Source organism: Mauremys mutica, chromosome 1 (genome assembly GCF_020497125.1).
Source record: "Mauremys mutica isolate MM-2020 ecotype Southern chromosome 1, ASM2049712v1, whole genome shotgun sequence".
NCBI classification, from domain to species: domain Eukaryota; kingdom Metazoa; phylum Chordata; order Testudines; family Geoemydidae; genus Mauremys; species Mauremys mutica.
Genome location: NC_059072.1, coordinates 15,647,389 through 15,674,331, shown reverse-complemented (window position 1 = coordinate 15,674,331; position 26,943 = coordinate 15,647,389). Strand labels below are relative to the sequence as shown.

The window sequence follows — 26,943 nt, the reverse complement described above, 5'->3', positions numbered from 1 at the left end:
GATGACATATGCGATATTGATGAGAGTGATTTAGGTGATGAACTGAAAGCTCTTTCAAGATACATTTCAGCAGGATCAATTCCAAAGTCTGTTCTGGAATATATGTGCACAAATAAGATGACCATACTCTTTCCAAATGCTTTTGTTTCTCTGCATATACTTCTAACACTTCCTGTAACAGTTGCCAGTGGAGAACGCAGCTTCTCCAAGCTGAAGATAACAACACATCTATGCTCCACAATGACACAGGAGAGGCTGGTCAGCCTTGCAACCATCTCAACAAAGCATGAGCTGGCCCAGACTGTGGACCTTCAGGAAGCAGTTCAAATCTTTGCAACCAAGGCACGGAAAGCACCACTTTGATTATTCAAACAGCTAAAAATGCCAGTGTTTTCTATGCAGACAAGAAAAGTTACATTTGCTGTTCAGGCAAATCCACACAGACACAGCCCTAGAAATCCAAGCAGGGGTATTCTATCTGCTACCCAAGACCCATAAACCTGGAAATCCTGGATGCCATATCATCTCAGGCATTGGCACCCTGACAGCAGGACTGTCTGGCTATGTAGACTCTCTCCTCCACGCCCTAAGCTATCAGCACTCCCAGCTATCTTCGAAACACACTGACTTCCTGAGGAAACTACAATCCATTGGTGATCTTCCAGAAAACACCATCCTGGCCACTATGGATGTAGAAGCCCTCTACACCAACATTCCACACAAAGATGGACTACAAGCCATCAGGAACAGTATCCCTGATAATGTCCTGGCAAACCCGGTGGCTGAACTTTGTGACTTTGTCCTCACCCACAACTATTTCACATGTGGGGACAAACATATACCTTCAAATCAGCAGCACTGCTATGGGTACCCGCATGGCCCCACAGTATGCCAACATTTTTTATGGCTGACTTAGAACAATGCTTCCTCAGCTCTCGTCCCCTAATGCCCCTACTCTACTTGCACTACATTGATGATGTCTTCATCATCTGAACCCATGACAAGAAGCCCTTGAGGAATTCCACCATGATTTCAACAATTTCTACCCCACCTTAGCGTGGACCAGTCCACACAAGAGATCCACTTCCTGGACACTACAGTACTAATAAGCGATGGTCACATAACCACCACCCTATACTGGAAACCTACTGACTGCTATACTTACCTACATGCCTCCAGCTTTCATCCAGACCACATCACACGATCCATTGTCTACAGCCAAGCTCTACGATACAATCGCATTTGCTCCAACCCCTCAGACAGAGACAAATACCTACAAGATCTCTATCAAGCATTCTTACAACTACAATACTCACCTGCTGAAGTGAAGAAACAGAATGACAGACCAGAAGAGTACCCAGAAGTCACCTACTACAGGACAGGCCCAACAAAGAAAATAACAGAACGCTACTAGCCGTCACCTTCAGCCCCCAACTAAAACCTCTCCAGCGCATCATCAAGGATCTACAACCTATCCTGAAGGATGATCCACTCTCACAGATCTTGGGAGACAGGCCAGTCCTTGCTTACAGACAGCCCCCAAACCTGAAGCAAATACTCACCAGCAACCACACACCATACAACAAAAACACTAACCCAGGAACCTATCCTTGCAACAAAGCCTGTTGTCAACTCTGTCCACATATCTATTCAGGGGACACCATTATAGGACCTAATCACATCAGCCACACTATCAGAGGCTCGTTCACCTGCACATCTACCAATGTGATATATGCCATCATATGCCAGCAATGCCCCTCTGCCATGTACACTGGCCAAACCAGCCAGTCTCTACGTAAAAGAATAAATGGACACAAATCAGACGTCAAGAATTATAACATTCAAAAACTAGTTGGAGAACACTTCAATCTTCCTGGTCACTCGATTACAGACCTAAAAGTCGCAATATTACAACAAAAAAACTTAAAAAACAGACTCCAATGAGAGACTGCTGAATTGGAATTAATTTGCAAATTGGACACCATTAAATTAGGCTTGACTAAAGACTGGGAGTGGATGAGTCATTACACAAAGTAAAACTATTTCCCCATGTTTATTCCCCCCCCTACCCAGTTCCTCACTCTCTCTTGTCAACTGCTGGAAATGGGCCATTTTGATTATCACTACAAAAAGTTTTTTTTCTCTCCTGCTGGTAATAGCTCACCTTAACTGATCACTCTCATTATAGTGTGTACGGTAACACCCATTGTTTCATGTTCTGCGTGTGTGTGTGTATGTGTATATACACACACCCCCCTTCCTACTATATTTTCCACTGCATGCATCTGATGAAGTGGGTTTTAGCCCAGGAAAGTTTATTCTCAAATAAATGTGTTCATCTCTAAAGGTGCCACAAGTACTCCTGTTCTTTTTGTGAAAGTTAAGTGTTACTTAAATTTTTTGAACAAGGCATTTTAAGTTGTTAGTTCGCCTTTACTGGGGTAGGTAGCAGAGCAGTACCAAGAGAGGCGTAGAATAGGAAGAAGGCAGAAGTGAGACCTTTCAAAGTTTTGGCCCAAGCAAGGGGGCATGGGGGCGTCACTTGAGCTCCCTGTCTCAGGTGCCAAAATGTTGTGGGCCGGCCCCGCGTGAGACGATTATTTTTGTGACACAGACACCTTTCCACTAGGTGGTGGACCGAGAGACCACCACTTCATATCAGATAGGTCAGCAAACACTCAAGATGCTAACAACTTTGGTCTGGACTGACCTGGGCTGAGTTTAAAAAAAAAAAATGTATCCTACAAGAGAAAGGCTCTCATGATCAATTTCCTTTAAAATGAATTAACCTTGTTTCTTATAAACGAACACCCATGTGCTCTACTCCTCCTCCATTTCCCTCATTCCCTTCACTCTGCTTATGGCTTCTGCTAGGTAGCCTTCTCTTAGTCATCTTCATGCCTTTTCTCCTGCCATCCTTTTCACTTGGAACCCCACTGCTGTCCTTCTACACTAGATGATCCCCTTCTCTTCATTCAAAAATGTTCCCCAGGAGACACATTTCTACCCTGGAGCTGGATAAAGCCACCTACTAACACTGAATAAAGGTGGAAATTATTTATCTAAACAAGTAAAACAACACAGTCAAGACACTACTTGCCAGAGAGGATGTGTTATGAAAGCACCGCCTCCCCTTAAAAGTGGCTCTCTCCTCCTGCTATGTATTGCTGCCCATCGTAAACCATTTCTACTGCCATGTTCTAGCCCTCTTCTGAGGTTTTGTTGATAAAATTTAGAGCCCAGTCATGCAAATTCTACTATGAATTACTCGTGCAAAACAGTCATATTGACTGTAATGAGGTTACTCACATGTAAGGGGTTTCAGATGGGATCCTTAGGTCAAAGTCATTGTCCTAGGGTACCTGGCCTTGGATTTTAGTTTTATTTTACTTTACACACGTGCTCCCCTCCACCCCCGATTTGTGTCTGAGCTTCTTTTCAGGGAAAACAGCACCACTTCCACCCCACCAGACACACCAGAGCTGAAAGAGGAAGATGGGGGGAGGTCATTTGAATGTGTGTTTCTGTCCTCACTTCCCTTTACTTATTCCTCTTTCAGTCTGATGCTTTTTGAAGAAACACCACATATCAAAACAAGGATGTGATGCTCTGGCTACATCTTGCTACTTCTCCCTGCACCCAGCCCTGAAATCCTTAGTTAGGCAAAACACCCACTGATATGGGGAAATTCTGGGAATTCTTAAAGCGCTTCTTCTCATCTTTTGCTGAAGTCAGTGGGAGTGTTGCCTGAATAAAGACTTCAGGAATGGACAGACTTTCCAAGGTACTCAGAATCCAACAGCTCCCATTGTTTTCAGTGGGCATCAATGTCTCCCACTCCCCTACAGAATAAAATTAGTGTACAATGTAGCCTCATCGGAGATTCGGAGTCTGAATTTTACCCAGGGTAAGGAACTGAAGCTTGTTACCAGCTGAGGACTGTTCAGTGGCCTATGTGAAATGAGTTGAAGATCTCAGTCCAATTTCCAGGGGACCAGTGCCCACATCACAAAAACCATGGCCGTCCATAGCCACTTGTTGGCAGTCTCAGCAGAGAGGCCAAGGACTGAATAGATTTGGAATCTTAACTATCAGGCTCCCTTTAAAGTTGTTCACTGTAGCTCAGGGTTCAGACCGCTACCAAGGCAGCATATGAGGTCCTTGCAATGGTGCTGTCCGTGTCACCTGGTACCTATGCTATGGAAATTATGGAAATTATGTCCAGCTCTTTTTGAGTGTTGTACAAATGAAGGCTCTTTTATAGTTAGTATTAGGACCTGGGTAGGAAAGAAGGCATATCACTGAAATATTGCTGGAAGGTATTAGGCCAATCCCAGCTGTTAAACAATGTGAGCAGGAACAGTTGGGGTTGAGCAACGGAAAACAGTTTATCTAAAGCACCTTTAATTTGCATGTACAGGTTTGCATAATTAACCCCTGGAAAATGGCTGTTCCTGCAAGTCCTAAGATAAAATGTTCAGATGTTTTAGGAGCCTAAGTCTCATTGTGACACATTCAGAACTCAGTGGAAAACCCTTTTCTCCCTATAGTTCTTCACACAGTTAGTCATGTCCACTTACACACCCCAACATCCAGCCAGCCACCCACACACTCTACCTATTCCAATTTTCCTCCTGCACATGGAGGAAGATCAGATTTTTTTTGTGACTTTGGATATTCTCAGATATGACAATGATAAGTGTTTTGCAGGTACTAGACAGTATATTTCATACTTTACCAATATTGTGCAATATTTAGCATACATTTAAAACATCTCAGAAAACAAGAATCCCACAACTGTGTTATGCAGAGAAATGCAATTTTAATTACATCTAGTCTCAGGATTAGTATATGACATGGAAGGCTGTATTCTTCAGAGGGAGCTACCAAAATTCATCAATAACAAAGGAACTACAAATCCAATTTCTGGTTGAGTTTTCATTATTTAAAACAAACCAACAAACAAAAAACAAAACAAAACCAAACCATCCCAAAGAACGCCCCCCTCCCCAACATGTTAAAAGATTTAGAAAGGAGTTTCATGATACTGTTGAAGAGCCACAGTTTAAGCCTAAAATGTATATAGGGTAAAAATGATCTAAACTTATTTAAAGCACACTGATACCAAGCCTCTAACGTCAGGATTTATCTAGGGTTCACCATGTGTCAAAAGCTGTGTGACTGTGGCCCCGGAATTATACTTTTAAGCACCATCTCAAAGACCCAAAGATATGTATTCTATTCCAGTGTTCTTCCTAAAATGACAGGTTTGAGGAGAAATGCTATCCAAACACAGCCCTATCTGCAGGACTTTGCCACTTCAGAATGAAGAACTTTGCCAGGCTGATTTGCTTATTTACATTTTGGCTGCCACACTAGCAGATGTCATTCAGCCAGATGTCCTTCCCCTCCAGCTAGAAAAGAGACATCAAGAGTTGTTTCAGCACATTAAAGGGAACTAGCTTAAATGTGTACTAAGGAAGCAAATTTTTATCTATGCTTGCCCATTTCCGTTCTACCAACAATGCCAGCATTGATGGCTTGTCCCCTCCTCCTACAAAGATCCATGCTTTCCTCTGCTGTGCCTTATGCATGGAACTGATCTGTAAAGTTTTTACCCTTCTCCTCTATGCCAACTTTCTGCGCCTGACACCTACAAGAATTCCCCAAAGATGGCGATAGGCTGATGGGCAGTTGGGAAAGCTGATATTTATAAAATACAAAACAGAATAAGGGCATGCATATATATGCAAGACATATCTGTCCTCCTCTCCCCCCCCTCCTTTGTAAAATGACAAGCAACACAGATGCTCTTTGTTTGCAGAGCATCACACATAATACGGCCCTGATCCTCTGGGTGTTACTGTAATAAGTATTTAATAGTAAAAATGCTACCCAAGATCTCACTACATGCGAAGGGTCTGCTAGCCTTTTATAAACCTACCAAAAGAGCCTTTACACAGAGTTAGTGACAAATTAGGAGATGCCACATTCTTTAGGATGTCATGGCACTATGCATTGCCAATTAAAGGCTGTGTTGTGACTCTTAGCCTAATGTCTATATTCTCACTCAACTGTGTCTCATTGGGTTTCGACTATGCTTACTATGGTGTCCTGGGTGCCAGCCATACATGGGCACAGAAGGATATGTGAAAGATTTACACAGAGTGCCTGACTGAGAATGTTGGATATGTTCGCGAGGATAATTTTATGGCCATATAAGGTGTCTAGAATCCAACAGGTGGTATTCATTCTGCCAAAGGAGATGGTACAGGGGGGAGAATATTTCCATCATTCATATTTCCCTTTCCAGACTTGGCAAAGCAGCACACTCAGAAATGAAATCTGCAAATCTGAATCATATAAAATATTATGCAGAGCAAGGTGATTTTTTTTGGTTCTGTTCAATATTACATTTTCTGTTTCTTCTGATGTTGAGATTAATCAAACCGTTTATCAGTGGGATTAGGAAAGAGGAGGGGGATATTAAGAACGCAAATGAGCCAAAGGAACTACAAGGGAGACCCATAGCCAAGGGAAGGAGTAAGGCTACATTCATCAGAGTCCTCTTCATTAAGTAGGCACACCGTACTGCAGGTAACTTTTACTCTTGGTAATTTTTTAAAAGATGTAATATTTTTAATGGAGGAGTTCAGTGGAATATTGTTAAGACTGCTGTCCAGCTGAGAAATTAAACACAGCTATTGGGGGGAGAAGTTTCTTAGAACACCAGGAAGAACTGCAATCCAAGAACCATGACTGTCCCACTGAGATGATGCATAGCTCAGACCCTGGGCAATTCCACCATTTTATAAAAGAGGTTACTAGTTAGCAAAGTGTCTTTTCACTGTCTGTACAACTACCCTGCATGCACCTACCTCCATTCTCTAATAATTTCCTTATACTTACTATATACTTCACACTTAAAATAATGTTTGCTTATATTTTTAATTGTACAATGTAAGGATCTGATCCTACAGCCCTCATCCACATAAGAGTCAATAGAATGATTCGCTCATGAACATGGGCTTGATGAAATGGATTCTTGTATTTCAGTAATTATCATGGTTCTGTGTAGAAATTCATCTATGATCTGACGTAGGACTAAAGAGGTTGCTACATGTGAAATAGACAAATATTAAAATAGAGGCTTGGAGAGGTTAATATTATCCTGGGGCAATGGTACTGACACCCTGTCTACCTCTGTCTGACCAAAAAGAGAATTATCATTAATTTTTCTCATGGTCTTTAAGTACAGTACCTCCAGAAGAATGTTATGACCCTCTCTCATGAGTGCTACAAGAAGACTTCTGAGAATAGACCACCACAATCTAGCAGAAAAAGTTATAAGATCCAATGTCTTGGAAGCTGAAGACAAACAGTGAGGGTGGATTCTCTAGTACTTGAAGTCTTTAAATGAAGGTTGGGTGTCTTCTTACGGGCATGCTCAAACACAACCAGCAGTTATGGACTTAATGCAGGAATTCTTTGGTGAAAGTCTATGGTTTGTGTTATTCAGGTGGTCTGACTGGATGATCCTAATAACCCCTCCGCCTGCCCCACCCCCCCGGCCTTAAAATATATGAATTTTCTGAACATTTCCTTCAAGATTTTTCTTAAGTAATTCCTGCCTGATTTAGCAACCTTTGATACCTCATGCTTAAATGGCAACTCTTTAATATGCACCTCAAGCTTCAGAAAGAAACAGATTTTGTAATTTCAGACTGCAAGAGCCATTGCCTGTTACTTCCTCCACATCAAAGACAGCAAATCTTTCAGAAGCATATTTGAAGAGCATATATGGTTGATCAGGATGTACAATCTGTACAGCCCTATGCCACAAGTAGTGATCATTCAAAACTAAAACCACAAAAGGATGAGCAGTGACCAATTTTCTAAGTATTATCTACCTTTTTATAGAAAAACTGAGGAACAGCGAGGCAAAGAACTAAATTTCTTAAAATAGCTGTTAATTTTTGGATGGCCAGTTTGAGACAAATTAGGATTAGATTTTCAGAGCCAATGAGCAACTGCAGCTCGTATGCACTTCAACTGCAGATGGGTATGCTGTGCTCCCCTGAAGATAAGGCCCCACCTATCAAGCTGGACACCCAAAAATGGAGTTACTCAAATTATTTGACACTTTGGCAAGTTCGTAACAAATCTAGGAAGAGAACCCAGGTTTCCTAGCTCCGTAGTCATTGCATCAAGCTGCCTCCTATCACTAGAGGGGGCTGAAGCACCAAATGAATCCAAAATCCATCATAAATTACAGGGCCAATCCTTTTCCCATCAAAGTCAGAGATTTTGGCCACTGGATGCAATAGGAGCAGAACTGAGTCCACACTTAAACAGAGGCTTACTTCACTGTATGAAGCCACAGCTGATTGCTTGAGACTTATACTGAAGGAATAAAACTCAGTTTCAAATATGAAATTGGTTTCTGAAGTGCCCCATTTCTGCAAATTTCCTGACTATATCTGCACTCTGAAAAACACGACTTCATTTCACAGCGCTTTCAGGATTTAGAAAAAAACAAATGACATCCACATTTGTTGGTAAATTGTTTAGCCAACATAATGGGTTCAATCTATTTTTTCTTTAATGTGAAATACACTATTGGTGGTCTTTACTGAGAAAAAATTAATTTTTCTCAGCCTTCTCTTCTATAAAAACAACAAAAGTGTTCTCAAAACTTAAATTAAATTTACAAAGTTAAAGGAATTTTTTTTTTGTTACTCTACAACTAGACTGTGCTTTAAAATAGCCTGTGTCTAAGCAGGAGGGATACTTGACATTTTGACTGCGCAAGAGTTAAATTTGTAGGATGTACTAGCACATGAGTGAAAGTCTTACACTTTCAGTAAACCTCAACGACTTGGATGCACACAATCTTCAAGAATGGGGATTTGATTACTTAAATGTACACAGACCCTGACTTGCTTGCATCGGGGCATTTGTACAAGCATCTAGCTTGGAATCTAAAGATGTTGTATCATACAAGACAGGCCAATGTACCATGTCACCATACCAGAATGGTTTCCTAAAATTTGTATTTATTAAACCAATACACACATTGGATCAGCATCTCTTCAGTTGTTTCAGATGAATATAAAAAGCAGGTAATTCTTTAAACTGATGGCTGTTGAATAGCTACTCTATTATTTGGCCTTAATTAGCCAAATTTCTTGTTTTAAATTTCATCTTACACTTCATGGTTCCTCAGTCATCATCTTGCTGATTTCTTTTCTGTCAAGGAAACAGGAAAATTAATATCAGTGTTAGATACACTTATCTTAAATAAGGCACCAACCTAACATTACATATATTTTCCAGAGATTGACATTGGGATGTGGCAGATTCTGTTCCCTACTGGAAACCACCACAGGTTTTTATTTACAATAGGGAACAAAATCTGTCGCATCCCAATGTCAACCAATAAAAATGCTCCCCTAGATAAGAACTCTGGAAAACTAAGAATCACAGCCAGGGTAATACCAACATTCACCATCAAAGAAAAATCTGACCACACAGGTGCATCTTGCATTGCATCCTGAAACTGGAAAGTCTCTAGGTGTGACAAGCTGCTGGTTGTACCACACTGCAAAGCAGATGACCTACCACTAAGAGTCTAGGTTTTCATAAGACTCATCACTATCTATCTAGGTATCTAGGCAGCTCGATGCAAACTTCCTTATGTGACTTTCACACAAGGAATACACAGATCTCAGCAATAGGTGCACCACAAAAACCTATACAGATTAGATGGTGTTCCCATCAGCCGCTGCCTGAACGAGAGATCCTGAATGTTAGCTTGCTGAAGGTAGTACATTAATCGGATTAATGGGCTTGGCTTGTTGCTTAGGCTTTGGGGAAGGCTGCACTTGCAAATTTTTCATAATGCATTCCCTTCCCACTCAGTAGAACATATACTAAAGGTTTTCTTCTGGCCCTGGGACAATGAAATCTATTTTCCTCTTAACTCTTTTTAGGGCACCTCATGATGAGACAGCAATGGGTTCTGCAGTCCCTCTAGCAAGCTTCTCAGCTAGCAGCTGAAAATGCCTGCATCATAGGCTAGTGCAACAAGTTTCGGATAAGCCTCAATATCATGGATTCGAAATGCAAATTCTGATCCTTCTAGCTCATAGCTGAACTTCACAATACATATTACTAGCAGACAAGAGAGTCATTGTTAGGTCATTACCACAGGCCCTAACACTGCCACCCTCCTGTGAACATTTCTGAGAACTGAAGTTATTCCATTTTACACTCCTATACAATCAGGACCTGCAAAGTTGCATAGCTGGAGAGGTGACTTCAAGTACTAATAATTAGTTTTGGTTTGAGCATAAGAAGATCGTGCTCTTCAAAACCTCCCTATAAAGTGCCACTCAACTCATGGTTCCTCGAGTATATTTCTCTACTAAGAGGATTCACCAAAACAGAAATTTTTAGCTACGTTTTTGTTAATGAGACTTCAGAGTACACCATACTGAGGGCCTATTTAGCCCTAATACTGTGCCCAAGGGCCAATGAGTAATTAACCTTCATTAGAAGGTCAGAACAGAGGTTCATTCAAACCCTGATATGGTGGGCTGCCTACCTGAGGACTAGAGTACAAGTTGGCTACTGAGCAGCGCTAGTCAGGAATTTTCCATCAAAAATATATTTTAAGGATAACTGTTGATTACTAATATTGAGGATACTTGGAGTCTTATAGCTGGCTGATGCCAAACAAATCCTTGGGCTTTACCTGCCCGCAAAATCTCGCAGATAGAGCATTAGATCTTTCACTATTGGTAAGGAAGAAAGGAAGAGATTTGTGCTGGTACAAAAGGAGTATAATTAGAAGTAATAGGATGAAATTGAAAAGGGGGAAGTTACAATGGATGTAAAAAGATTGCTGATAGCAAGTACTATTAGACTGCGGAATAGTCTTCCAATGGAAGTGGGGAACATTGCAAACTAGACTGGAAAAAGCACCAATTTGTTTTTATTATATATAATCATCCAGAGAATTGAGACAATCTGTGCCCTGAAGAAGGACTTCAGTCTAAGACAAGTAACATGTAAAAAGTGAATCTTTCACAGCACATTACACTGTTCTGAAGCCTGCAATTTGGATTATTTATGTCGACCTACAAAGTTGTGAGTGGTTGGGGGCTTGACCACCAGAGAGACTGCTGTTGTATAGAGCACTACTCTTGGTTAAAATCTTTCAAACTGCCTAAAGTGGTTGAAAGGAGGCAAAAAGATCATTTCAGCCTATGAACAAGTCATGGATACTTGTTGAAAAAAGAACTGAGAAATTAAGTTTGCTTGAAGTAAAAACTGCTTAAAGTGTTTAAAACTTCTTGTGACATTACAAAATTCTTTTGGTATTAAAAAATTTAAGTTTTTTAGCTTTCAGCCATTCAAACAGCACATTTCCACTTAGCCTATATTTATCTTTAAACAAAGAAGTGAGCATGTGTTCCAGTAACATTTTCATATTCTATATTATGCAGTAGCTTTGCCTAAGGTAAGGTAATAATAAAGTGACAGTTTGTTCTTGGTTATTATATGGAAAAACAATAAATCAGTCCAACAATACACACACACAAACACACCTCTCTCTCTCTCAAAAAAATCTTGATTTTACAAGCCGAATGCTGTAATCCTTTTATATGAGAATACCATAATTCTATGTGCTTTAGTGCACCTGTTTTACAGACTCCATGGTCAGAAATCCCTCCATTGCGGTTTGCTTACCAGTTTGAGAAAATCAACTAGTTTGTGAACATCTTCTCCAGTAGAAAGATCTACAAAGTCCTTGGGCAATCGATAGCTCAGGTAAGGGCTAGGCTGGACGGTCACTTTGCTGTTTGTACAGCGGAATGCTGGATAGTCCTTAGAGAAAGACAGGTTAAAAAAACCTTAAAGCGTCTAACTGCAATTAAACACATTCATTTTTTTTCAGCTACTGGTAACACCGTTTCAATTGCTCTGGTATTGAGTTTATTCAGTATACTAAAAATGGAATCATCACAGAGTGACACTGGCCTTTTAAAATGAAGCTGCCTCCTGGTTCATCTTACAAGAGGTCACTTGGGCCCTAGAGGGGAGAGAGACCTGGTGAGTCTGAGCTACCTGAGAGCCTGACAACAGAGTGAATCAGTCAGCGAAACGGGTGGATGAGAACGGCCTGGTCCAGTGGGGGAAAAGGGCAGGTGAGAGCTGCCTGTTGGCGACTGGAAGAGGTCTCCGGGGAAAAGCACAGAGAGCAGAAAGCTCTCTGCAGGACCTCCATGAAAAGAGGTAAGAATTATCACAGAAGCCAGAGCAATAGAGGGAGATACCTGCTGGCTCTCTGAGCCAGAGAGCTGAAGCCAGAGGACCAGGGAGGGCTAAAGTCTGGGAGTGAGGGACACTGAGGCTAGACTTGGTGTTGTCTGTACTGTTTGGACTATGCTAGAGAAATGGACGATGTTTAGGGACTTTTGTAAAGGACTATTTTGCACTCTGTTTTTATAATAAACGGGCCCCCTGGAGGGCTACACTGGGGCAAGAAAGCTTCCAGTGGAGCTATTGGGGACTCTGATAGGGAAACTGAGGCAGGTGCAACCATTATGTCATGGCCTGCTACAGGAGGGCATTCCGGGTGGGGATCGCTCCATGACAGGAGCATTCACAGATACTAGGGTTTCCTATAAAAAAAAAACTTCTGACCACTTATGGGTGGAAATTAAAATGCTGTTAAATATTCAGATCTCTCCACACCTCAAGCCTCCAATCGGACACTCACTATATTAATACTATTGATACAGTATTGATTAAGTAAATAAGAAGTAACAGTGCCATAATGATTGGTCTCCCCATCTGATAGTGAACTTTAGATAAGGCTGTTGGGTCCTCAGCTAAAAAGCCTATCTGAACACAAGGATCAAGTATATAATTTCTAGCATCAAGAGCCTTAAATCCCCCTTCAGTAAGAGCTTCTGATTTAAATCCATATTTACAAGTAAAATCCTGCCAAAGTTAAGGTCAAGACTTATGCAGCAAATATTTGTTGAAACCAAAAGATTTTTTTTAAGCTTCCATTGCTAGCCGTAAGTTCTGGGTAGCCCCATCTCCCTTTTAGTTTCACAAACAGTGATATGTAACTTTATAGCAGTGGTTCTCAGCCAGAGGTCCAGGGCCCCTGGGGAGCCGCGAGCAGGTTTCAGGGGGTCCGCCAAGCAGGGCCAGCATCAGACTTGCTGGGGCCCAGGGCAGAAAGCTGAAGCCCCACCGCATGGAGTTGAAGCCCAGAGGCCTGAGCCCCTCCATCTGGGGCTGAAGCCTGAGCAACTTAGCCTTGTGGTGTGGGGCTCCGGGCAGTTGTCCTGCTTGCTGCTCCCTAACGCTGGCCCTTGCTTTTATATGCAGAAAGACAGTTATTGTGGCACAAGGGGGCTGTGGAGTTTTTAAACAGGAAGTTGGGAGGCCTCAGAAAGGAAAAGGTTGAGAACCCCTGCCTTATAGCATGGTCAATCTTCAAAGTGCTCTATGAGTGGCATGAGAGGTAGGTAAGTTTCCTCATTTTACACATGGAGGCAGAAAGATCCAGCAATTTTACCCAGAATCAGTAGACCTAGTTGCTGAGCTGGAATTAGGACAAGATAAGCCATTCTACTTCTCATTCCAGTTTACACAAGGAAGCTGAACAAAACATCTGGTTTGCACACATGCAAGATAAGTGAAACCCCTCAAAATTGACTAATAGCTAAACCACATCTCCTTGGACAAAACACACTGAATTATTCAGGTAATAAACATAGGACAGAGCTGCTCTCAAATCTTTTCATATCATGTGGGCCACATCTTAATGTCTTGTGGACCACCTTCCATCACATTCACCACCACACAGTCCACCTATCTCCACTTGATTTGCAGTTTCTTTGTAGCATCTAGAGCAATTGCTTCCATATAAGAGTAAGACCTTGGTGAAGACCCTGGGAGCGGTGGCTATCCCGAAGGGGAGCACCCTGTGCTGGAAATGATGGGTGTCCACTGTGGAGTGGATGGATATCTATGTGAAAATAAGCATCCTTCATGTTGAGAGCTGCAATCCAGATGCCTTTCTCCAAGGACAGAATAACTGCTGCCAGTGTGACTGTACGGAACTTGAGTTTGTGGATGAAGTGATTGAGATGGCAAAGATCAAGGATCAGTCTCCATCTCCTTTTCCTCTGGGTATCAGGAAGAAAGTTGATTAGAACCCTGTTCCCCGATATTCCGTGGGAACACATACTATTGCTCCCCACTGTAATAAGGAGTTCATCTCTTGGGTGAGAATGCTGTTGTGAGAGTGATCCCTGAAGGGGGACATGAGGGTGGTCTTGGAAAAGGTAGCATGACAAACTCTATTGCATTGCCATGGTGGATGACGTCCAAATCTTGGCTGGAGGTTGAAGCTATGACAAAGCCTGTGAAGGGAGCCCCGGGAAGTGAGGTCTCGGTCTCTTTTGGCTTTTCCATAGAGGCTCATAAGGTCTCAGAGTAGAATTGAAGAGACCTATAATGTTGGGTGGATGGTTAGTGATGGAATTTGTACTTTGGGGCAGGAGTGTAACTGCCTAGTGAGCGAAGGGTGGCCCTGGAGTCCTTGAGGGTATGCAGCTATTCATCTGTCTTTTGGTAAAAAAGATGGGATTCATCGAAAGGGAGGTCTTCAGTAGTGTTCTGTACCTCCATGGGAATACCAGAAGAATGGAGCCAGGACTCTACGCATAACTATGGCCATTGCCATAGCCCAGGAAGAGGTATCTGCTGCATCCACTGCTGATTGGAGGCTGTTCTGGATACCAGCTTTCCCTTCTCAACAAATACCTGAAAACAGGCTTGACTGTGTTGTGGCAGGCTATCAGTAAATTCCTTGAAGTAAATTCCTCTGAAGAAGTGGGTATTCACCCACGAAAGCTCATGCTGCAAAACGTCTGTTAGTCTATAAGGTGCCACAGGACTCTTTGCTGCTTCTCTTGAATTTACTGTAATTCAGGGAGCTATATTTGGCTAGTAATACCTGATAGTTCACGATCCTGGATTGTAGGCTCCATAAGGAAAATACTTTATGTCCCAAAAGGTCCAAACACTTGCCCTCCTTATCAGCTGGTGTAGATTGAGAGTGTCACTCAGTTGCAGACTGGACAACTAGGAAGTTTGGTGGAAGGTGAGAAAAAAGGAACTCAGACTCCTCCTTGTCAGTAACATAGTAACTTTTTCTGGCCCTTTTGGGGGTAGCTGTGCATGTGGCAGGGGTGTGCCACACCATCCTAGCAGGCTCCAGAATAGCATCATTAATTGGTAGTGCAATCCTGACCGGTCCTGAGATGTGGAAGATATCCAGAAACTTTATACTGGGTGTCTTGGATTTCGTTCAGGGGAATCTGGAATTCCCCCACAACTCTAGGCAATTTCAGGAACTGTTGCAGAAAGTTATTCAGAGGTGAAGGGGATGCTGCAGTCACTGCTTTCATCTGGAGATAAGGAGAGAAATCTTGCTGGTCCCAGCAGCACTGCTGGGACTGGACCAAGAGGTTCTTCCTGTACCACTGGATCTGAGCATCTGCTGGAACGACCCGTAATGGGGAGGCAGGCCAGAAAATTTCCCTTGCAAGACCAGGCTGGTTCTGAAGGGGGGCAATAGGACCAGGGTCCTCACTATAGCCAATAGGCCAGATCCAAAGGGGGTTGTGGTGGTCCCCGTGGCATGGGGTACCAATGGCTCTGAGGTGGCTGAGATGGTAGATGTTGCCAGGGACATGGCGGTCTCTGTGAAGGTGCGTAGGGGTGATAAGACATAGTTGGCTCTTCTCCCAGTTCTGATTTGTCAGAGGAGGGGAAGGCGGACTCGGGTTCCAATGGTGGTACCGGTGAAAGGGTGTAGATTATTGGAGAGGATGGTGAGAGGTCTCATACCTGGGGTATATCCTGTGGTGGAGAAATGATCTCTCTAGAGGTGGAGGGGACTGACGGGCAAGGTGACTCCATGTCTGGCAAAGCAAACACATCCTGGATCACAGCTATGGCTCTGGATCTCCTAAGTGTAAGAGGCACACTCTCCTTCCTGGGTATCTGTGCTGGCACCGTGGACTTTCCCAGAATAAGAGGATCCCATGTCTTGTGGGGTGCCGGTGATTATGGTACTGATGGTCCAGTGCTTGGAACAGCCAGATACCAATGTTTGTGGGACATCTTGTGCCTATGGGAATTTTTCTGGCCTGCCTCCCCATTACGGGTCCTTCCAGCAGATGCTCGGATCCAGTGGTACAGGAAGAACCTCTTGGTCCAGTCCCAGCAGTGCTGCTGGGACCAGCAAGATTTCTCTCCTTATCTCCAGATGAAAGCAGTGTCTGCAGCATCAAACTCATGGAAGCAGAATCCACTTTCTTTGATTTTGAGGAAGACAGTCCTAGGCTTATGGATCGGATTTGAGCATGGTAGTGAAAGCTGTGTTACTTGCTGATTCAGGCCGATGAATGAGAGGGTTCCCCAGTCTGCATGGGTGGCGGGTGGCATAGGCTGGGGAAGGCTGTGCCTACCCAGAGAGCCCAACATGGCCCTGCCCATGCTCCTCCCCGAAGCCCTGCTTGCTGCCCTTCCCCCTTGGACCCAGTTCAGGCAGGCTGCTCCTCTTCAGGGAAGCAGTGTGCTGGGGCGGCCGGGACTTAGAGGTGGCTGACGCCACACAGTGTGGCAGCGGGGGGGGGGGCGCTAGGGCCGTGTGCTGCCAAGCTGCCCTGCGCTCGGGGGCTGCCCACTCGGGGATGGGTGGGGCTCCGGCAGGGGAAGGGGCTGGGTCCTCAGGCAGGAGGCGGGTCCGGCCGGGGGCTAGCCTGTCCCAGCCGGCGGTTCACCCACGGCCCATGCCAGGCCTGGGTCCGAGTGAGGTCTCATGGCAAGCTCCATGGAGGCGTTTCTGGAGGCAGAGAGCCTGGCCTTCTCGGCTGTGGCTGGAGAAAGATAGGCAAATTCTGTACCCGGATGTGAGGTCAGCTTCCTCCAAAGCAGTACAGGCAGCACCGGTGTTAGTCATTGACCAAGAAGCAGCGTGGGCAGAAGGTTCAGAGTTTGAAGCCGAAAGTCCTGGGCAAAGTCCGGTACCCGCATATGGGTACAGGGGTTTCGGGGGGCGTTGTCAAAAAAAACAACCCCCCCCAACTCTATCTAAACTAAGCACTAAAATTATGATAAAACTACAACAAACAGGCAAAACTAGTCTAAAAACTGGCAAACTATGTACACTATCTTATTTAAAAGTGCATCAGAGATGAGGCCACTGGAAATTCCGACCCAGACCATGTGGTGATGAGAAGGAACTGGAGAGGCGGGTCAGTCTGCCCTGCACTTTATCGCCTCAGACAGAAGCACAAGGCGAGCCAGGGTGCATGGATGGACCAACAGACACTACTTTCAAAATCTCCCACTCTGGGTGCATGCGTAACCCTTGGAATACAATACAATAAGGATCATCACTCGAAAAAAGAACAAAAGGCCAGCACCATGTGACGACCCACTTCTCCACAGATCACCAGACAAACGCTTCACAAAGCACCAGTAATCTATGGTTTGAGAACCAATATTTTAAATGTTCCCTCCAAGAGTTGCACTGGCGTTGGATGAACTGAGTCTTAAGTTTTAGTCACACGGGAAGAATGCCAAAGGACTGATAAATGAAGTGTTTTCTTCCTACTACCAGAATTTTTGGGTTTACAGAGGAATTGCAACATGGAGCAGGGAGGTGAGCGCCTCTCTATACAGTTCCAGTGACACTGCACTTGCAATATTAGGCTTAGGGGTCAGCTCTCCATGCAAGGAAGATCGAGAAGTTGGTGGGAGGCTTAGAGAAAAACAAACATGATTATGGAGGTGGGGTGATTAAATTAGAAACACTGGGAAAGAAGCAGAGGTTGGTTAAGTAATGAAGAAAAAAGACAAATATTTGAAGGGTAAATACCAAGGAGTAAAAAGAAATTGTTTAAGGTGCAATATGTGCAAACAACAAGGAGTAATGGGACAAAGGGAACAAAGGTAAATATTAGGACAATTTCTTATAAATCTGGTCAAGGCTGCAGAACAGAAGCCCCATTTTCCATTTAAAACTGGACAAAAAATGTATTTGTTGAGCTTGAACCCTGTACAGACAAAGAGGAGACATAGCTCCTGCTCTCAAGGAGTTTACTATGTAAGGGGCTGATGTGAAGCCCACTGAAGTCAATGGAAGTGCGCACACTGACTTTAACAGGCTTGGGATCACATCCTAAATACACTGAAGAAAAAAATCAAAGGCTAGACCACCATTTGAGTTATCTAAATCCAACTCTCTGACACCGCAGTCTTATTCTTTATCATATTTCCTTACCTGTTCCACAGCCTCCCCTTCACTATGGTCACCTTTCAAGTTCTTCCCAGATGTCAATTCTTCCCATGTAAACAGCAGAGAGTCTGTTACTTCACCAAAGGGGTTAAAATCGATTAACCAGACCTTACTCTGCAGTACAACAATGAAGAAAATAAAATATCAACAAACAAGAGCGTATGTGAAATAAGAGGGAAAATTATTATCTGCTTAAGCGTGGAAACAAAAACATACTGCATGGGCTGTTAGAAGACCGTTTTCATAAGAGGTCAAACAGGGCATGTAAACTGATGCAAATTCTATGCCGTTTCCTTTGGAAGGATCTTTCAGATTAGGCTTTACAGGGATTCTCTCTGCTCTGTGTAGACCTTAGAGATCCCCTGACACTTTGGGTGACAACAGGCATTTGCCCTACATGTCTTTTTCTAAAAGTTCATTTCCTCACACCAATCTTGTGACAGTGCTATATACAGTGGCAGTCTGCAGGATGGCTGCTTCCCACCCCGGAGATGGCTGCATTTCAGGAATACTGTGTAGTTTTTAAAATGCTTTGGGATCCTTCATGTTGAAAGAGATTTAAGAGTCACAGATTTTAAGACCAGGAGGGACCACTGGGGCCACCTAGTCTGACCTCCTGTGTAACAGGCCATACAACTTTCATGAAATAATTCAGGGGTTGGCAACCTGCGGCACGATTTTGAGCGGCATGCAGCCGCCTGCCGCAGTCCTGGCCCTCAGCCCCACTCAGCCCCCCCGCCCACCGCTCTCCCCTGCGGGGCAGGAGGCAGAAGCTTGGTTCTGCGGCAACCAAGCTTCTCTCTCCCCCGCTTCTTCCCCCAGAGTGGTGCTTTCCTGCCCCGCCCCCTCTCCTTCCCTGCGCCAATCAGCTGATGGCCCTAGCGAGGGGGAGGGGGAAGAGCGGCATCATGCAGGCAGTTCCCTAGAGGAGACAGAGAGAGGTAGGGACGGAGCCTTGGGGAAAGGGGGGGAACAGGCATATCCCCCCCTGCCCTGAGCCGCTCAGGGCAGGGGGCTGGGAGCACCCCTACGAGCCGAGCACCCCAGCCCTCTGCCCTCACCCCCCCCACTGTCTTCTGCCCTGCACCCCCCACACCCCCAGTCCTCTGCCCTGACCCCCCCCAGCCAGCCTTCTGCCCTGACCCCCCCACCCACACAGCCCTCTGCCCTGCACCCCCCACACACCCCCAGCCTTCTGCCCTGATCCCCCCACCCACACAGCCTTCTGCCCTGCACCCCCACACACCCCCAGCCCTCTGCCCTGACCCTTGAACACCCCACACCCCCAGCCCTCTGCCCTGCACCCCCCACACCCCCAGCCCTCTGCCCTGAACCCCGCCCACCCCAACACATACCCAGCCTTCTGCCCTGCACCCCCACAGCCCCATCCCTCTGCCTTGACCCCCCACACCCAGCCTTCTGCCCTACACCCCCCACATACCCCAGCCCTCATCCCTGAACCCCCCCCACCCCAGCCCTATGCCCTGACCCCTGAAACCTCCCCATCCAGGTCTGGGGTCCCGGCCACAGGCTCTGCTCAGCCCGCTGCCAGCCTAGGTGAACAGAACCCCAGGCTGGCAGTGAGCTGAGCAGGCTGGCAGCGTAAGATCAGCATTTTAATTTAATTTTAAATGACGCTTCTTAAACATTTTGAAAACCTTGTTTACTTTACATACAATAGTTTAGTTATATAATATAGACTTATAGAAAGAGACCTTATAAAAATGTTAAAATGTATTGCTGGCACGCGAAACCTTAAATTAGAGTGAATAAATGAAGACTCGGCACACCACTTCTGAAAGGTTGCCGACCCCTGAAATAAATCCTGTTTGAACAAGAGCAGAGCTTCTAGAAAAGCATCCAATCTGGATTTAAAAATCGCCACTGATGGAGAATCCACCACAACCCTGGATAAACTGCCCCAATGATTAATTACCCTCACTCATTTCCAAAATTTGGTGCTGCATTGGGTGGGACTCAAACCCTGGTCAAGCACTTGGAAGGCATCTTTGTCACCACTATCCCACTTGGCAGATAATTTAAAGACTAACTTGCATTTATCTAAGCTATGTATATGTAGCCATTAGCATAGTATCTGAGTGTTTCAATCTTAGTGTATTTATCCTCACAACGCCTCTGTGAGGTAGAGACATACTATTATCCCTATTGTATAGATAAGGAATGAAAGACAGCACAAATAGACTAATATGATTTGCCCAAGCTCATACAGAAAGTCTGTGGAGGAAATTGAACCTGGCTCTTTCAGGTCTCAAGCTAGCACCATAAGCACTGGACCATCCTTCCTTTTCAGTAAAATCTTACCTATTCTGATATTTAAGACAAATTAGATTGCAATGAAGCATTACTCCTTATCAGTTGGTAGCAAGAATTCTCTCAATTGAGGTATCATATACAAGCCTAGATTTACCAAGTAGAAGAAATGCTATATGTACCATATTTGAGTGACCAAGGAGTTTTCCTTGTTATTCATCAGAGATTTAATTCAGTGCAATTTGAAAACAAAAGACTAGATAGCTTAGGTCATGGCATATTTAATTTTCTATTCCTTCCCTCCACTCCATCAAGGTCCTCTTTCTCTAGGACTACCAGAAGATCCTTTCTGACCCCGTCTACTCTACGGGCGCTACAACAGCATAGCTATGGTGCTGTAGATATGCCGCTGTAATCCCATAGTGTCGGCACAGACTACGCAATGGAACGAGGTTTCCTTCATCACTATAGCAACTCCACCTCCCTGAGTGACAGTAGGTAGGTTGACGGAAACATTCTTCTATTGACCTAGCTGTGGGCAGGGAGCAGGGACTATAACGAGGGCCAGATCAGCATAGCTATGGCACTCAGAAGTGTGCAGTTTTCACTCACCTAAGCGCAGTAGCTATGTTGACCTAAGTATAGACCAGACCTCAATCTCCTTGATACAATTGACAACTTCCATCCATTTCCTCTAAAATCCCTTTAAAGCTGTGAACACCAGCTTCGTTGCTGAGCAACATGAAATTTCCTCCTCTCCCACTCCCTCCCAACTACAAGTTTAACATGCTGCCTATGGAGCCCTCATAGGCCCTGCTGGCCGGGAAAATGGAAGACAGAAATGGAACCCAGTTTCACACAGTTTTTCATGAGACTCCCTTGCTGCAATATCATGACACTTATCATACTACAAGTAAATGAAGCTTCAATAAGCTAGTGGCAGGGCCGGCTCCAGGTTTTCTGCTGCCCCAAGCGGTGGGGGAAAAAAAAAAAAGAGCTGATCGACAGCACTTCAGCGGTAGCTCAATTGCGCTGCTCCATTCTTCAGCGGCAGTTCAGCGGTGGGTCCTTCACTCCCTCTCTTCCTCTTTGGTGGCAGCTCAAAGAGGAAGAGAGGGACTGAGGGACCCGCCGCCAAATTCCCGAAGACCCGGACATGCCGCCCCAGTGGCAGATGGAGTGCTGCCCCTTTGTATTGGCCACCCTAAGCACCTGCTTCCTTAGCTGGTGCCTGGAGTCGGCCCTGGCTAGTGCACAAGCTCACTATGGTAAATGATAGTACTGAAACCATAACACATTCAGAGAACTAGAGTTTGTTAATATGGAAAATACAAGCTGTAGAGAGAGTGTGACACTATGTACCTCAGGGGAACACCCTGCACCCCCATGTTCATCCTTATAATATGATGATGTGGTATCCAATGCAAAGTTTGCCATGTCAGGTGTCTTCGGAAGGTCATGATTCAAAGACGGCGGTTCCAAGGGTTGTGTCTGGGACCGGAGATATTGGCTAGTGTCATTCAGTTGCACAATCCAAGCAGCGGCTGGCCAAAAGTGCTCACTCACGTAGCTAGGAGCAGCTTACATGCTAGAGGCTATGTGTGAAAACAGCCCGGGAGTGGGGGTTCTCATAGCGGAGCAGGGTAAGGCCGGTTCTCAGAGTCGAGGACTGGAGTGACCTAGGAGATCACTGGTTCAGATAACACCAGAGGAACGTCACAGAGAGACACTTCAGCTGTTATTTATTGCAGAAGGGTAAAGAAACAGAGGTGGTTTTGCACTGTTAAGCTGCAACCATGGTGTAGCAGCATTAACACCAGCAGGGCAGCACTCCAGGAAGCAGACTATTTGCATCAGCCTGGCTTATCATTTTCAATCCCTCTGCTTCTCTTCGCAAATAGTCAGATATTCTAATTATAATGATGTTTTGCCTGTGCTCTCATCAGAGCATCTTGTCAACCCAATGACATCAGGAAGAAGAATTTATCATTTGGATTCCTACCACACTGGAAAACAAGTTAATGAACCAATTTGTGTTTCAGAGACAGGCAATGGCTGGCAAAGTTCGCTCTGCGGTTCAGAGGATCTTTCCTCCATCTCTGAGATTTTTCAGCTGGTTAAAAGAGTGGGTTTTTTTTTTTTAATTAAATGTATTCAACTTAACTGTTCATAGGGATTTTACAATCAGTTCATTAGGGAGTTTTACACTGCATAGGCTTTAATATCAAAAAATAAATGATGGGACCGGTGAAAAGCAAGAACTGGGGTCTGTGGGCACCACAGCAGCATTTTCCTCTTCCTGCGGAGACGGAAAAGAGCCAATGTGCCTTCCACAATCTCTAACTGCTCCCAAAGCTTCTCCTCTAGTTGCTCGTATATCCCCACTGAACTTTGGTAATTGCTAATTGGTAAGAGGCGGCATAAAAAAATGAACAGATCTAAAACACTCCCCTTCAGCCCCTCTGAAGATTTATTAAAAGTAAGGCATCTGTTTCTGGGTCAGTCACTGAACAGTCTTCAGACTAAGTGGAAAAACAAGACTGAAGCATAAGTAGGAAACCCAGAGTAAAATTTTTGCCAAAGGCCCTAAAACATAATCCAAGACCACTTTCACATAGTAGCTATAGAGCAAGAATAAAGCTATTTAATTGCAGGCTTCCAGTATTAGCAATCTCTTGTCACTTAAGACAGATTAACATCTGCTTATATGTCTGAGCTGTATGCAATTGTTTTTGATAAAACCACTTACGGGCATCTGCGTACATGTTAGGTGTGTCTCTCTGCCTCTTGGCAAGTTGCTAATGCAGCCTTTGCTGTCTCAAAGTTTGGGTGCCTCAATACTGAGTGTTTACTAGGCAAGCATAGAGTCATTTTCCGTCAAAGATAGCCTCCTTTTCTATGTTCTCAAACTATGTAGCCTCAAGACTATGCCTGATGTTTTCTGAAGATCCATTTGTGTAGCAAAACCACCACCAGAGTGAAATTAACATAGGCTATATTTTGTATATGATGAGGGGAAACAAGCAATAACACATGGAATATATTTAGCACCCTAAAAATATACACTGGTAGGTCTATTATAACATGATAACATTCATTTTATTTTCATAAAAAGATAAAAAGCATACTGCTTTAAGGAAGTAGCTATAATATAAGAACATTTAAAGGAAGTTACAAGATAGATAAGAAATATCACGTTAGTAAAGGTAACCAGCAAAGAGAATTGTCACATTTCCCTAATTTCAGCCGTGTGTTCATGCCCACAATGACAGTACATATGGGGCAATGAAGCCCGAGTGTTAGTTTAAAATTTAGAAAAAAGAGTTGTGAACTAGCAATGGTCGGAAACACCTTCATTATAATACTTTGCAGTTCTACAGTAACTTTTATCTAAAGATCATAAAGTGTTTTACAAACATTTAAGATTTGGGAGGTATGCAAGAAATGTACAGGGATTAGTTCACACAACACAAAGTACAGCTACCTCCAGGCAGCCCATCACTAGACAACAGCTGAGAGCAGAAGTAAAGAAAGGTATCCAAAATGGGCCATCCAACCCTGGAGCGTAGCCTCTCCAATGCTAGCTGCCTAGCTTTGGAGACCATCTGGCTTTAAAGATTGTGTTAGAATGGGTATTCCTTAAAGCTGGCTGGTCTGCAAAGCCAGTCAAGAACTGACAAGACTGAGTTCAGGGAAGCCAGTGCACAGCAGAGAGAATATCGGTAATATCACTTGAGAGCAGAAGCAGAAGAACTGAACTGAGTTTACATGAGCTGTATTAGAAGGTATATGAAAGCTTGCATAGAACAGATACATTCAAGTTGCTTATGTCGTACTCCAATCTACTGACACGCAAATTCCAAACCACTAGGACTTGCAGCAGTCTCCCCAGTGTTCTTTCAGTCACTCTACAGAAAACCTACAGGGTTCTTGCTCTTCCAAATGTTGCAGCCCTTGCAAAAGAACAAAACACACATCCAAGAGACATTTTGCAGGTGAAAGAGCTTTAAATAGGCAGAAGCTGGGCACTTCTCTCATTCTACAGGTGAGGTTGCCATGCAACCATGTTGATCTGGAGCACAAACTCTGGAAACTGATTGATCTACACAACACGCAACACCATTTCAGCACCTATAATTCACACACTAAAGAGACACTGAATAATACATTGGCAAATCATGAAAGTGTGTGCACAGGCAAGGGTGAAGGAAGTGGGTCTGACACACCAAGGGACTAACTAGTAGTTTTCCAGGAGCCTGAGGGCTGCATGGAATTTGCACAAATAATTAAGAGATACACAGATAGACACAGCTATATTAACTTGATAGATGAAGAAAAAATGTCTTTTGTCCAAAATCACCAGGATTAAAATCTTTCACTTAAGTAAGCTTTGTCTTCACCCTTCAAGTTACAAGACAAGGCAGCTACAGGCTGAATTTGGCCAGACTTGAAAAATTCTGCTCATAACTTGGCTGTGGTAAGTAAAATTTCTCTGCTTTTTCTCCTCTCTGCCCAGGGGCGGCTCTATGAATTTTGCCGCCCCAAGCACACAAGCAGGCTGCCTTCCGCGGCTTGCCTGCGGGAGGTCCTCCGAAGCCGCGGGACCAGCAGACCCTCCGCAGGCACGCCGCGGAGGGCAGCCTGCCTGCTGCCCTCGCGGTGCCGGCAGAGTTTCCCCCACGGCTTGCCGCCCCAAGCATGCGCTTAGCGTGCTGGGGCCTGGAGCCACCCCTGTCTCTGCCCTCTCCCCCCATCATAATCAGGTAGGGTCAGCGGTTCTCAAACTGTGGGTCGAGACCCCAAAGCGGGTCACAACCCCATTTTAATGGAGTCACCAGGATTGGCTCAGACTTGCTGGGGCCCAGGGCCAAAGCCCAAGGACTTCAGCCCTGGGCCGCAGGGCTCAGGTTACAGGCCCCTGCCTGGGGCTGAAGCCCTGGGCTTCTGCTTTCGTCCCCCTGCCTGGGGTGGTGGGGCTCAGGTGGGATCAGGCTTCGGTCCCCCCTCCTGGGGTCGTATAGTAATTTTTGTTGTCAGAAGGAGGTCGCAGAACAATGAAGTTTGAGAACCCCGGGCTTGGGTAAATAGGTTTTGTACCTGAGCTGCGTTTAGCTTTTAGGCTGACTTGAAACCAATGTCATAAAATTACCTGGTGTTGACTCGATGCATTGGTACAAGAAGTACTTCCATCCAGACACACATCTGTTTAGGTACTATTTTTGGCATTGTCATTGTATAACTACAAAACCCAGAAACTTTCTCTCCATATCAACCACCGAGAGGCTGAGAGTAAGAATCAGTACTTAAAATCATCAGTATTGCCAACTCCATCTGCTGGAACATTGTGAGTCAGGCCCCTCCCCACAAATCACAACTGGTTCAGATAATGATCAGGGCTATCAAGCGATTAAAAAAATGAGTTGTGATTAATCGCACTGTTAAAAATAGAATACCATTTATTTAAATATGTTTGGATATTTTCTACATTTTCAAATATATTGATTTCAATTACAACACAGAATACAAAGTGTACAGTGCTCACTTTATATTATTTTTATTACAAATATCTGCACTGTAAAAAACAAAATAAATAGCATTTTTCAGTTCACCTAAAAAAGTACTGTAGTGCAATATCTTTATCATGAAAGTTGAACTTACAAATGTAGAATTATGTACAAAAATTAACTGCACTCAAAAATAAAACAATGTAAAATTTTAGAGCCTACAAGTCCAATCAGTCCTACTTCATGTTCAGCCCATCGCTCAAACAAGTTTGTTTACATTTGCAGGAGGTAATGCTGCCCGCTTCTTGTTTACGTCACCTGAAAGTAAGAACAGATGTTGAGGCTGGCATCACAAGATATTTATGTGCCAGATGCACTAAAGATTCGTATGTCCCTTCATGCTTCAAGCACCATTCCGGAGGACATGCGTCCAAGCTAATGATGGTTTCTGCTCGATAATGATCCAAAGCGTGTTGTGCACCGACGCATGTTCATCTTCATTATCTGAGTCAGATGCCACCAGCAGAAGGGTGATTTTCTTTTTTGGTGGTTCGGGTTCTGAAGTTTCCGCATTGAAGTGCTGCTCTTTTAACTCTTCAGAAAGCATGCTCCACACCTCGTCCCGCTCAGATTTTGGAAGGCACTTCAGATTCTTAAACCTTGGGTCAAGTGCTGTAGCTATCTTTAGAAATCTCACATTGGTACCTTCTCTGTGTTTTGTCAAATCTGCAGTGAAAGTGTTCTTAAAATGAACATGTGCTAGGTCAT

The 26,943-nt window shown here is 44.2% G+C and overlaps 1 protein-coding gene across 1 annotated transcript in view; it reads right to left on the bottom strand.

Annotated features, from left to right (window-relative positions):
* Positions 1–4,802: 4,802 nt before the first annotated feature.
* The window catches only part of CDC123 (cell division cycle 123), a 74,004-nt gene continuing 51,863 nt past the window's right edge, over positions 4,803–26,943 (bottom strand). The window contains exons 11-13 of the mRNA XM_045029083.1: positions 18,386–18,514; positions 11,755–11,892; positions 4,803–9,249 (exon numbers count right to left, since the gene is read on the bottom strand). Coding sequence (XP_044885018.1) covers positions 9,223–9,249; positions 11,755–11,892; positions 18,386–18,514 — 294 coding nt within the window. The 3' untranslated portion in view covers positions 4,803–9,222. The remainder of the gene's footprint in view (positions 9,250–11,754; positions 11,893–18,385; positions 18,515–26,943) is intronic.